The sequence below is a fragment of the Ctenopharyngodon idella genome, chromosome 14 (assembly GCF_019924925.1).
Source record: "Ctenopharyngodon idella isolate HZGC_01 chromosome 14, HZGC01, whole genome shotgun sequence".
NCBI lineage: Eukaryota > Metazoa > Chordata > Actinopteri > Cypriniformes > Xenocyprididae > Ctenopharyngodon > Ctenopharyngodon idella.
The window spans coordinates 28,225,357-28,239,480 of NC_067233.1; the positions used below are offsets into that span (position 1 = coordinate 28,225,357).

The 14,124-nt window shown below is 37.5% G+C and overlaps 1 protein-coding gene across 8 annotated transcripts in view; it reads right to left on the reverse strand.

Moving 5' to 3' along the window:
• Positions 1 to 3,567: 3,567 nt before the first annotated feature.
• kdm3b (lysine (K)-specific demethylase 3B) overlaps positions 3,568 to 14,124 on the reverse strand; it is a 28,006-nt gene continuing 17,449 nt past the window's right edge. For 6 of the 8 annotated variants that reach the window (XM_051859704.1, XM_051859700.1, XM_051859703.1 and 3 more), the window contains 8 exons: positions 13,655 to 13,745; positions 13,404 to 13,534; positions 13,194 to 13,313; positions 11,933 to 11,956; positions 6,820 to 6,959; positions 6,446 to 6,622; positions 4,497 to 4,631; positions 3,568 to 4,376 (listed from right to left, as the gene is read on the reverse strand). In XM_051859704.1, coding sequence (XP_051715664.1) covers positions 4,296 to 4,376; positions 4,497 to 4,631; positions 6,446 to 6,622; positions 6,820 to 6,959; positions 11,933 to 11,956; positions 13,194 to 13,313; positions 13,404 to 13,534; positions 13,655 to 13,745 — 899 coding nt within the window. In that variant the 3' untranslated portion in view covers positions 3,568 to 4,295. The remainder of the gene's footprint in view (positions 4,377 to 4,496; positions 4,632 to 6,445; positions 6,623 to 6,819; positions 6,960 to 11,932; positions 11,957 to 13,193; positions 13,314 to 13,403; positions 13,535 to 13,654; positions 13,746 to 14,124) is intronic. The other 2 variants (XM_051859706.1, XM_051859701.1) reach the window with 1 other exon arrangement.

Genomic DNA, 14,124 nt, shown 5'->3' on the forward strand with positions numbered 1-14,124 from the left:
ACACAATAATAAAGGAATATATAATATTAATATAAGCTGCAACTATATAATGAATCAAGATTTTGTTTAATACCCCTCAGAAAAAATACTGTGGCAACATGATGCTGGAATTCACCATCATATTTACATGGCATTGTGGTTCAAGTCCAAAACACCATGGTAATACCATGTTATTTTCATGTATGTACTGGATGTCACATTTATAATGTAAAGTGTGTAGGTGAGTCCCCCTACTTCCAGCTTCATGAGGTCCCCTGGGGGTCCCTAACACTAAACCCCCCAGTTCTAATCTACCAGCCTACTATAACAAGATGGCATTTAATTTACAATCAGCTTACTTCACAATATAACATGGGCTTAGACACAAAAAGAAATTTAAAAGAGAAGTAAAAATAAATGAATAAAAAAGACAAGAAAATATATGCACAGGCTCAAAAAATAGGTTAATTAAAGGGTTAGTTCACCCAAAAATTATGTCATTTATTACTCACCCGCATGTCGTTCTACACCTGTAAGACCTTCGTTGATCTTCGGAACACAAATTAAGATATTTTTGATCAAATCCGATGGCTGCGTGAGGCCTCCATAGACAGCAAAAAACACTCCCTTTTTCAATGCCCAGAAAGCTACTAAAAACATATTTAAAAGTTCATGTGACCACAGTGTTTCAACCTTAATATTATAAAGCGACAAGAATACTTTTTGTACGCCAAAAATAACAAAAGAGCGACTTTATTCCGCAATATCCAGTGCGGGCGATTTCAAAACACTGCTTCACGAAGCTTCGAATCTTTACAAATCAGTGGTTCAGAGCGCCAAAATCACATGATTTCAGTAAACGAGGCTTCGTTACGTCATAAGTGTTTTTAAACTTCAATAGTTCACATGACTGTGGCAGTTTGATACGCGCTCCGAATCATTGATTCAAAACCTATGATTCGTAATGAATCGAAGCTTCATGAAGCAGTGTTTTGAATCCTTCACTGGATATTGTGGAATAAAGTCGCTATTTTGTTATTTTTGGCGCACAAAAAGTATTCTCGTCGCTTTATAATATTATGGTTGAAACACTCTAGTCACATGAACTGTTTTAAATACGTTTTTAGCTTTCTGGGCAATGAAAAAGGGAGTGTTATTGCTGTCTATGGAGGCCTCATTGAGCCATCGGATTTGATCAAAAATATCTTAATTTGTGTTTCAAAGATGAACGAAGGTCTGACAGGTGTGGAACGACATGAGGGTGAGTAATTAATGATATAATTTTCATTTTTGGGTGAACTAACCCTTTAACCTTCTAAACACAAAATTAGCAATGAATTACAAGATTATCACAAGTGTATTAGGGAAATATTATAATGAAAATGTATCAACTAAGTGCAGCAAAATCCCATCATTTTTATTTGTGGTTTTTGACATGTTTTTTAGATATTGTACCAGTTAGTTCCCTCATGAAGAGAATAAGCTCCGTATTCATAGAACAATCTCAGTGACGTCACAGTGACACGGGTTCTAAATATTCGCGACTTCAGCCGCGGTCCTCCTGTATAAACGCTGGAATTCTCATTTGAGCTCAGTGTGTCTCTAACTGCAGGATGGAAAAGGTTAGACTCAATATCGACGGTCGAGTAAAGTTTCTTCGTGAAGCTTCGCTCGGCGAGTCTGTGCCCAGTCCTTCGCGGGAGTGCGTACGCGAAACGCAGTTCTCGCGAAGGATTTTACGTGTCTGCTGCTTTCGTTGTGCCGCGGAGAAGCATCCGGTCTCCGGCACGGCCTGGCACCCGGTTTACTCGTGCTCTCCCTGGGGCGAGGAGCTAGAGCACGACTGGATTGGGTGTAACGGCGCTGATGACCCCCAGTGAGACACGTGAAGCCGGTACTATTACTTGGCCCCCGCTGCCAGGGTGTGGTGGGTGGATGCAGCGGGGGCCAAGAGGGTCCCGACCTCGAGTGGTGGTGTGTGGTCGGGTTGGGGGTGAGATAGTGATTGACAAAAGTGGGGCAACGTGGTTATTCTGTCTAATAAAATGACCTCTTTAGTTGTTAACAACTGCTATAAACCTTAATACATTCATTTAAATAACCTTAAATTGAAGACCTCTAATCAAACACAAGCACAAAATTACAAATTGCAAATAAAATGTACTCTACATTATGCAATAAACAAGTTACAAAGTAATGCAAAGTGCCATGAATCTTTTCAAATATAATTTGTGTCTCTAAGTGTATCTAAATAAATATTATGCTATATATTAAAATAGAAAAATGATTTTGTCTCCTAAGTTTATTTGGACCACAAAATATACAGTCAATTCTGGCAACTGACAAACACAGTATGTGACTCAGTTGTCCAGCTTTCCAGTCACACACACTTGTGGTATTTGTATTACACTACTAGTTGTATTCATATGTATGATTTAAATGGAGCATTTCTGATTTTTCCTGCAAGTTGCATTTAGTTATGACAAATAAAAATGTGATTATGCCTCTGGCTATTACCACGTTCCAGCAACTGCTTGGCTCTATGGAAGCACAAGTCAAGATTTACTTGATAAACACCAGTATTGGTTTTCAAAAGTAATGCACAATATTGCATTACTCCCTAAAAAGTAACTAATTTATGAAAAGTAATGCGTTACTTTACTTTTGCATTGCTTTTTCTCACCTGGGATGGGCTTGCTTGTTTTTTGATAACAACAAAAAAGTTATATTTTTGGCAAATGTAGAAGACACTTTCACACCAAAAGTGAAATGAATAAGCCTCAGGATGAAGGAAGTGCAAATTTATGCCTGTGCAGTAGAGGGCGCAGCTCAAACAAACCTTTCAGCTGTGCTGACATTCTGGATTAAAGAATAGGATACAGGAGAAGGAGGTTCAACACTCTTATTTCTAAATCTAATCTAAAGTAATTTCTGCTTATTAGTAAAGTTGAATTGGATCATTGAAGGTCAGCAACAAATACATTGGCTTATAAAGTGAGATTAAATACATAAAGTATATTTGTGTAATTTAATATATTTATTACAGGTTTGCATAAAATTCTAAGATTGCATTTCACTGATTTTATTCATTTTGTGTAATACTGAATGTTTTCATGCAAGTGAGATGAGTAAATGCAGTCTAAAACTACAATAACCATCATGCTCACACAGCACACACAACACCTCTGTACTTTATTTCTCTCAACATGGGGACAGGAGAGCTGTCAGTCAATAGGCTAAATGTGAAAAAGTAACTTGCTTTACTTATTTGAAAATGTAACTTAAATATTTTGTTGTAAATTGAAAAAGTAATGCAGTACTCTACTAGTTACTTGAAAAAAAGTAATCCAATTACGTAACTCAAGTTACTTGTAATACGTAACCCCCAAAACTGATAAACACTGAGATTCTTGATGCAAAGTAGAAACTTTGGCTGTAATTCAAAGTAAACAGACAATATTTCAAAAGCTTTAGTTTATTGCAGTGCCATCCATGAACCACAAAATGTTTTATAAAATAAAATAGTAAGCATTTAACAAATAGATAGCTAAGAAATTCATTGTGTGATTTCCAAACAACAGGGCCAAATCCTTTCTTGTAAATCTTTATTGTGGGAAAAAAAAAAAAAAAAAAAAAAAAAAATCATACACACTGCTAAGATCAATATATATATTGGTACATATTAATGAGCAGTAGTTCTGCAGAACTGGAATTGTTGATTTTTGAATGACTGTTCATCAAAGCCATTCTAATCACCTGTTGTCAGTGAAATATTACCTAAATGACATCTTACAAAAAAAGCAAAGGACATGTTTTCATCAAAAAGACAAAAAACAAACAACAACAAAAAACAAACCCTTAAAACTAAAAAATAAAAAACTTTGGTCTAGTTCCCTTCCATGTTCTTCTCCACCTCTACAGGAAAAGGTGGCGGGAATCTTTTAATCATTTTAATTTCTGTTGACCCCCATCTTAACTAAAAGCTCTACTTCATTGAAGAGCACAAAATGAATGTTCTCTAAGAAGGAAACCCAGTGCTCACTTTTCACAGAAGTCATAGAAAAAACCTTATTGAAGGCCTTTTAAAAGATTCATGTCAGCTTATAATCACCAGCTCTCTGAACAGTCCAACAAACTTTAAACGCCGAGCAAAAAACATTTTTTTAAATACAGAGAAAAGGATTGTAAAACTAAACAATGCTTTTGTAACACTGATGAAGCAGCACCTTCATCCTACCAAAACGCTGAGAGACTTTCCATTATAAACAGCTTGTTTTGCAAGCACACTGGTCTCATCTGAACCCAAATCTCTCTAACTAAGAGCGGCCTAGCTTGGGCTCATGGGCTTTTAGTGTTCCCACAGCATCCTTCACAGCATGGTAGATGATGTTCTTCACCTGTGAACAACAGAAATACAACATTAAATCAACATAAAGTGCTTGGCAGAAAATACTGAATTTTATTTTGTGCTCCGCAGGAGATAGTCATATCAGGTTTGGTACAACATATAGAAATACCTGTAGCTTGTCCTCGTGGTTAGTGTGAGTGTTGGAAAGGTGCCGGAACTCTTGTGTCAGTCTAAAACAGTGCTTCACATGTTCAGGAGAAACAAAGTCCTCTGCAACCTTGATACAGCTGTACAGATTGTGCACCTGGCAAAACCAAGATGAGGAAATTAGTATTTGTGTGGCAAGTAGGGGTGTGTGATATGTATAGTCTATGATAATATCGTAATAAAGCAATACACCCTTTGAAGCTGTGGTTTACACTGAATTTAGAACAGCTAAGGGGCGTTTTTAGACGTGATAGAGTGGCCAGGTATGTGGAATAACCATTATAAAATGGTTATCGATCAACTATCTGTTTTATAATTGTCATTTTAATAATGTGGAAGCTGACATTACTGATTGATTCACTCACTTTGTTGAAAACAAACAAAAACAGGCCTCAAGAGTGATAATGCTTTCACTTTGTGATGTAGCCTAGTAGGATTCAGCTAGAATGAACAATTCCATATGAGTTTGTCTTATATTTCTATATGATATTGTACAGCAATATTACATGAGCTGAATGTCAGCATGAATGTACATGTGATCTTGTTTACAGAACTGTTGTAGAAAATCTGTAACTTCATATTGATTAATTTTTAGACAGAATATTGTCTGTTTTTTCTGTCTTGCCCATGAAAATTAGTTCCAAACTAACCACAACACAACCATCTCTGAGCAACACTGTGGTGTTTCGTTCCATTTTTGAATGAACCAATGATTCAATGATTTATTCATAAAGACACGCAGTGCATCCAAAATCAAATACAAAATTCCCTACTATATACTATGCAAAAAACAGTACGCCAAAAGAGTAGTATGTCCGAATACATAGTATTTGAAAAACAGTAGGCGAAAAGTTCCCGGATGACATACTACTTACGCAGAGATTCTGATTTTCTGCATTTGATTAACACTTTTCTATCCCATGAGGCCACGGGAGGAGATTTATGTGAAGCAACGCAACTGACGCTGGTACGTCACGTGACAGTAACAACATGGCGGAAGTAGTACATCCGGATTTCATTCACATTACTCATATATAGAAGCGTACTTTTGACGGTCGTGAATTCAATTTCAAATTCAAATGTAGCTGTAATGTACCTACTCAGTACACGATTTCAGACACAGCGAGCATCTTGCTTTGTTTCTGAATGAATCAGTTTGAACAAATCGGTTGAATGAATGACTCAGTTACTCATTCAATAAGGCAGTGGCTTGGCGCCACCTACTGGCGGTTTTAGTTTTTCATATTTAAAGTATAATTTCATTTTTTAAATAATATATATTTTAAAGTCCCCCTGTAATCAATAATTTTATCCCTTAAACTCATCTTTGATCTCCAAAATGACATTTAAATGTTTTTTCCTTAAAGTAGCTTGAATGTAACTCTACACCCTTGCCTTATTTAGTATACGCTATTCTATGAATATGCAAATTAGCCCTGCCTCCACTCACTCACACCAGCTCAGAGATCCATTTGCTGACGATCACACTTTGTCGTGATTAGTTACAAGGTAGTTTGTGACGTCAGAAACGCCAGCGATTTCAAACCGTGTTTTTGAGATGGTCTTTAGATCACTGTAGTTAAACAAAATACTCAGCAATGGTGTTGACATGAATTTGCACATGGTTTGTCTTAATGCATATTAAAAACATGACACAGACAGATAAACAACATTAAAAGCTTGATTTTCACCACAGGGGGACTTTAATATTCAAAATATGTTTAAAACAATATCATAGCATTATATATGCAACTGTAATTGCAGTGTAAATGCTGCTTTAGAAGTTGTCTAATTACCGTTATCAACAAAATCCCAGAAAATACTGAGATATAATTGTCAATATCTCACACCCCTAGTTTCAATTGCATGTTTTTGAAGTGAACTCTGGTGGACATCATCTCAGTAACTAACCTGATGTGGCGCTCCAGCTGGGATGAACACAGCATCTCCCAAAAACTGTACAATGGACCAGCCCTGGACTCCATACTCCTCGAACAGCCTGCGGCGCAGCGTCTGGTCCAGGTACCAGCTCTGGTCATGGATAGGATCGTGGTCTGGTGGGTTCTCTTGACCTTGTTCTTCTCCAACCTGCAATAAATAGGTGAAATTAACTTCAGTTCTTCATAACGCATTAAAAACACAGAAAGAACAAAGAACAATGCCCAAATGTGACATTAAAAATTTCCTCAAGGAATAGGGGTTTGGAACCACATGAGGGTCTTCATTTTGGGGTAAACTAATACTTTAAAAGCAATAACATCAAATAGACAATGTCATTCTTTCACCTTTCGCAGGAGCTCACGGATCTTTTCAGCGTCTTTGGCGGCGTAGATGTGCCAGAGAGCTCCAGGTTTCTCCTTGACCTCGTAGACTCTTTTCTTAGTCATGTCATCCACATCACCCTCTTCAATGGTCAGCATCACCTCTGCAGTAATAGCAGGTCGGTCAGTAAACAAACAATCATAACTTGTGTAAAAGTTATCCTTTCAATAAGACAGCAAACTACAGCTGTACTATTCATACTGATTGCAAGAGCCTCTTTTGTGTCTACTCTATGGCTTTAAATGATGGACAAAACAGTGCAAACACAAACAGCATACAAGTGAATTACAGCAGTGTGAGCACAGTGACAAAGCTCGCACTTAAAATGGAAACCTGCAGAAATTGCAAATCCCAAACTCAAGCACAGAAAAATATGATTGTGCACAGAAATCAACACAGTGCGAGGATAAATAACAAAACTGCGAGTCCTGAAAGGTCTCATGCGCAGAACTGACCACAAGCGCAGGTTCTGTTCTGCACGCATGCACGGATCTGAACAAACGCAAGCTGAAATCTTCACGCACATGAATCAGTTTTGTTAACAAATGCTATTGGTTGCTGGCCTTCTCTGGAACTCTTATTTTGATTGGCTACTTGTATTACGGTGAAGGGATACGTTTTCTTGCATGTCCATGTAATACATTTTTCACATTGCCAGACATGATTAAATATATTGCTGTCCATGTAAAAAGATAATTTTATTTGCCTTTTGTAGAAAATACATATTTTAAGATTTCTATAAAGACACACTTATATACTGTTGTGGTATGAATAAAAAAATAAATAAATAAATAAAGCATACAGAGAGCACATTATCATATAACCTGATACCAGCTTAGAAGCACCTGCAGCAAGAATTATTCCATTTATTTATTTATTTATTTTCTTTCTAACATGAACAGTCATATTACTTGTTCTCTGTAGTATTTCTGCATTCCAGTATAGCAGATTATAATTTCTACGAAAGTAATTTATTACAGTGTTTACTTGGTCATGGGCCATTGGTGCAAGAAAAAAAGAATAATGCATGGCCTTTTAGGGCTTCCATAATACACCACTGCTTCAATTTTACTACTGCTCCAATTTTAACTACTAAGACTTTACTGTCTGCTATCCCATTCTTAACATGGCCCATCTTCATTTGGAGAGGGCCGCCAACAACAGCCAATCACAAGAGGAGGACACTGTTAATGTAATACAAGCAGCCAATCAAAATAAGAGTTGCAGAGAAGGCCAGCAGCCAATAGCATTTGTTAACATAGGTTTGGACATTGCATATTTCGTATTTCAAGATTTTAGCTTGTGCTTGTGGTAAGTTCTGTGCGTGCAAGACCTGTCAGGACTCGCGGTTTTGTTATTTCTCCTCACAACATGTTGATTTCGGTGTACAATCATATTTTTTGCACTCAAGTTTGGGATTTGCGATTTCTGCAGGTTTACATTTTAAGTGCGAGCTTTGTCACTGAGCTCACACTGATGTAATTCACTTACGCGCTGTTTATGCGCTTGTACTGTTTTGTCCATTATTTAACGTTATACTACACAAGGTCTCTAAGCATTAGTTGGGCAAGTAAATTTAATATTTTAAAAGTTTAAGAGTGATTACAATTGCCTAACAATAGGGCTGTCAAAATTATTGTTAACATACAATTCATTAAAAATGTTTAGCACTTATGTTATGCTGTTAACACCATCACTTAATCTGACAGCATAACGGTTTCATTCTGCTATTTTCAATCACACGCTCTCTCTCCCTGCCCTCCGAAAACATCACCAAAACTCAAACACGCAACGTGACTGACCGGCAGAAAGAGTTTATGATTTGTTTAAAAAAAAGTTGCCTAGAGTGAGAGCCTCCTCAGTGATATATGTCAGGTAGTAGGAACATATTACAACAGTGGGATTCCAAGAAATAATCACTTACATAACCTTCAGTTACTCGCTCCCATGCAAAACACACTGATACAAACATAATCGAGCAGGGCTTCAGAGCATGTTACACAAGATCAAAGAGTTAGTTCACCCAAAAATGAAATTTCTGTCATTCATTACTCACCCTCATGTCGTTCCAAACCCATAAGACCTTTGTTCATCTTCGGAACACAAATTAAGATATTTTTGAGGAAATCAGTGAGCTATCTGGCCTCCAATAGACTGCAACACAATTACTACTTTCAAGGCCCAGAAATGTAGTAAAGACATTGTAAAAATAGTTTGTGTGACTACAGTGGATCAACCTTAATGTTATGAAGCGATGAGAATACTTTTGTGTGTGCAAAAAAACAAACAAAAATAATTACTTTATTCAACAATTTCTTCTCTTCCATGTCAGTCTCCTATGCAGTTGACGTAGTATACACAGTGGAGCGCTTCCTGGTTCTACGTCAGAACACAGACTCGGTATTGGCCGATGCTGTTCATGAGCACCACAACGCGTACGTGTGATGCTGACGCAGGAGCTGTCCAATAATGAGCCGTCATTCTGATGTAGAACCTGGAAGCGCTGCACTGTGTTTACAACGTGATCAGCGTAGGAGACTGACATGAACAAAAGAGTTCTCGTCGCTTCATAACATTAAGGTTGAACCACTGTAGTCACATGGACTATTTTAACATCGTCTACCTTTCTGGGATAGCTCACGGATTTCCTCAAAAATATCTTAATTTGTGTTCCGAAGATGAACGAAGGTCTTACGGGTTTGGAGAGACACGAGGGTGAGTGATGACAGAATTTTTATTTTTGGGTGAACTAACCCTTTAATACCACACAGTGTGGGAAAATTGTTACTATTTCTCAATGCATGAATTTTTAATCTTAAGAAGGAACTGAATGTGATAACTTGTGAACGACAAGAAATTTGAGATTAATTGAAATGAAATATTTTAATCCATTGACAGCCCTACTGACCTACTGATAAAGCAAGCTGAATTGGGGGGATACTAAATCCCAAAAAACTGCTCCAGTATCCCAACATATTCTACACACACAAAAAAAAAAAAAAAAAAAAAAAAAATCAGACCACAGATTCCTGGAATAAAAAACAAATTCCAATTCAAATATCTTTTAAAACATTTAAAAAGGAGTGACAGGATCAGCAACCACCACGGAAAAACATGGAAATAAGAAATAAAAAAAAAAAAATAAAAAAAATCCCTATAGCAGATAAAAACTATTTAAAAGGGTCATAATATTAGTCACTGCTGAACACTGCAAATTTTCAACTAATCAGCCTGATACTGAAAATTGTTCCATTCGTGTTATGAACCAGATTAACCAGTTCACTAAAGACAACTAGCTCAAAAGATTGATCCATTCGATCCCGTTGCAGCAGTTGACAGCCTTCGTCTTAAGAACAGACCCCTCCAGTGAGCTATCATACAACTTCAGAAGACTTGGAATATAGTGCACAAGGCCGCAACACACAAAGCAGAGAGTAAACCAATGTCGGGCCATCGCTGAACATCTGTCGGTCTAGATCCTGCAGTTTGTTCTGCACCATTGGCACTAGTCAGACCCTGTCTGCAGCTTTTCCGCTAAATGAGCATGTTGAACCGTCAGAGTCGTCGGTGAGAGAGATCACTCTGATTGGCTGTTCATCTTAGCGAACCAGTGCACGAGATAAACGAAAGTGAAGAGGGCACAAACAGAATGCTCCTCATTTTTCTCATCTGAGATTTTCATTGAATCCATCTGTAGCAAAATGGTGTGAAAGTGGTAAGCAACTGCTGCTTTGTTTACAGTTTGTATATTCGCAGTCCTCTTATTGGTTCCTCTTTTGAATAATGAAGAGGCTTCTGCAACCTGCTGGTATGAAGAGTTATTTCCTCTCATGCAGGCACAGAATGTACATGTAAGTTGGCCATTGGCTGTAGTCTTTGTGATGTGTTCAACTTTTTGGCCCAGACACATGCGAAGTCACAGTCAGCCTTTGTCGCCGCTCATTATTTGATGTCTTTTGGTGAGTCTGGGCCTTTAACTATGTCTATACCAGTGTTTCCTCAACCTGTTCCTGGAGGCATACCAACAGTGCACATTTTGTATGTCTCCTTAACATTCTGTCTCTACTAACGAGCCGAGGAGATGAATCAGGTGCGTTTGATTAAGAAGAATTCACAAATGTTTACTGTTGTGCTGCGTCCCATTTCGCATACTATCCTAAATAGTATTTGAAATTAGAATTAGTGTGACCCAAATCGTAGTATGTTAAAATGAGTATTTCAAAGATACTTGGATGGTCTAATTTTTCCAGTTAGAATCCAAAGTGTAGATCCATCCACACTCTAACAGCTAATACTGCCCACAACCCATCGTGCATTGGACGAGGATTCGATTAGAACTACAAACACAGTGGACGTGCAAGACCGAAGGTTAAATAGAGAGGTTTAGATAAAGGGGTTTGAGTGATTAATAATAGTAGGCGAACTGCCAACAGGCCTCCAGGAACAGGGTTGGGAAACAATGGTCTGTATTATTACATACTACGGTGAACTACTGTTGTAGAGTGGCATGAAGATTCTTCGGAAAAAAAATCTCCTTTTGTGTTCCACAGATGAACTAGAAGCATATGGGTGTGAAATATTGTGAATTTTCATTTTCAGATCAACTATTCCTTTAATAAGTAGTCTTTTTGGACTGAGGAGAATGTTTAGATTTCTGAAAGTTACAAGTAACTATACATCAAACTCCTTCTTGAAAAGAACCAATGAAATTGTGGTTTTCTTTATTATATGACCCCTTTAAAAAAATAAAGCTAACTCAATCATCAGGTGGTCTGAAGGGGCATCAACACAGTGAGATGTAACAAAAAAAAAAAAAACACTATGGTCAACACTATGTTTTGGTGTCCTGGGAAATTCTGAATGGAGTACAAAACGATGCACTGAGAGGTGCACCATCCATACCCATTACCCATATATTGGTGTTTTATAATGAACTATCAACAATAATACATAATTTAATGTAAAGAGTAGTAAGAGATGGGTTAAAGCAATTGGAGTGTAGAACGAGAGAGCGAGAAAAGTGGGAGGGGCATGCCTGAGGTGAGACAAATGGGGGAAAAAAAAAAATGCACAGACCTTTGAATCCAGCGAGGTCTGCTTCTGTGAATGAGAAATGGTGCCACAATCAAAAGTAGCAAGACCCCAAGAGCACAGGCCGCCCTAAAGGCCTTGACTGCATCCTTCCCACTGGCCTGTGAGTGGTTTGGATGCTATAAGGGTGCTACAATTGCTCATAATCTGCACAAATTTTACCATGACAGACCTCAGTCAGAGCTGATGCTATATTTAATGACACCAACAAAAATGCAGCTATGCAGGAAAGACATTCAATGTCATACCGATCATGAACGACACTGTACGTCTTTCTGCATACATAGACGTCATCTCGGACCTTACAACATTTACCAACCTTTTACTGTACTTCTAATTAAATACAGCTTCGTCTCTTAATACGGTCTGCCATGGTGGCCTCTAGGAAACTACCTATTGAGGGAGGCTTGGGACTATTATTCACTGATTTAAAACATTGTAACACAAAGTTAGGGGTCTGAATACTTTTGCAAGGCACTGTATCTATTTTGTTATCTATTTGTTTATCTATTTTTTTTTTTATTTGAATGCCATTTTTCCTATCCAATGGATGGAATCCTATGGATTCTCTAATTCTAGATTATGCTTAAAGGGACAAGTTCACCTAAAAATGAAATTACTAAAATTATTTACTAATCCGCATGTCATTCCAAACCTGTTTGACTGTCTTTATTCCACAGATTAAAAAATAATTTGTTAGACAGAATGACCCACTCAACATTCTCTTACACTCTATGAGGAAAAAGATGCTATGAAACTGACTTCAAATTCTGCCTCTCCTTTCGTATTTCATGAAACAGGTTCAGAACAACATGAGAGTGAGTAAACAAAGAAAAAAAACTTCCATTTTTGGTTGAACTAACCCTTTTAGGGCAGGAAGTGTTTTCGGAGAAATTTGACAGCTTGTGAACACAGTATGGATTTTTCATTTTTTGCAATTTCATTGAAAGTTTGAAACCATTATTGGTGATAACATTTGATAAGAAGACAAAATATAGACATAAAAAGTTTTTACCTTGAGTTATTGATTATGAAGGTTTTTTAGACTACAAAAATACTCAAAATGCCCATCCTTATACAGTACAGGAACAAACAACAAATCTGGGAGATACAATCTAAAACATTATAATATAATTTAGCAATATAAGTGAACAGAAACAATAACTGAAGTAAATTAGCAATAGAAATGTTTTATTTTGAAGTCTAGTAAACCCCCTTAACACGTATACAAAAGCTTAACGCTTACCATGTTCTTGGTCAGTGTCACCTTCTGGGACGCCGACATACACCATTACATTGACGGCATCGGATACGTCCAGATGCAGGTTAGTGGTGCCAACCTTCCTGTCTTCTGTGGAGATCAGACCTAAGAGAGACACGGCAAAGGAAAGAGGTTAAAGAAATGTCAATGTATTCCTCATCAGTACTGGCAGGATTTTGAATGAAGATCCCTTACCATAGGCATTGTACATTTTAGGGCCTAGATCTGGCCGAACGAAGAAGTTTGGAAGACGTGAGGCCAGGTTAAGACGGCCATCCCTCTTTGTGTACTCTGGCAGAGGAAGGTTGTCCATGAGATCATCAAACCTGCGAATGGGAGAACATAAGTAAGCCATATCATAAAAACTGCTGAACAAACTGGCTGCTCCCAATTAGATATAGCACAGATGAAAATGCCAAGGCACCAAATGACATCAGAAAACCTACCGAGTGGGCATCATGTCTCTGAAATCTTCTCCAGGAGGCCAGTCTTTAAGTTTTAGTACCATAGGTTGGCCATCTCCACCTTGCAACCGTTCTAGAGAAGAAATGAGAATATAATAGACCTCCAGGTTAAAGTGGTTTCATGGATAACTGGTTATGGTGACAGTTAGGGATGTTAACAATTAATCAACAATAGGGGTGTGATAAGATCTTGTGCCATGTGATCTCGCAAGATTAAAATGCGACAAGATTTCTCGTCGAGTTGAAAAGCTGTCTCGCAATATTGCAATGACGGAGTGTGAGGGTGAAATTAGGATAAAATATGCCACCGCCACATTTACATTACGCCTCCACTGTCGTTTTACTTTTTATTTTTATATATATATATATATATATATATATATATTTTTTTTTTTTTTTTTTTTTTTTTAATTCAGGTGGATAACGGTCGTTTCATTTCCACCCAGCTCATC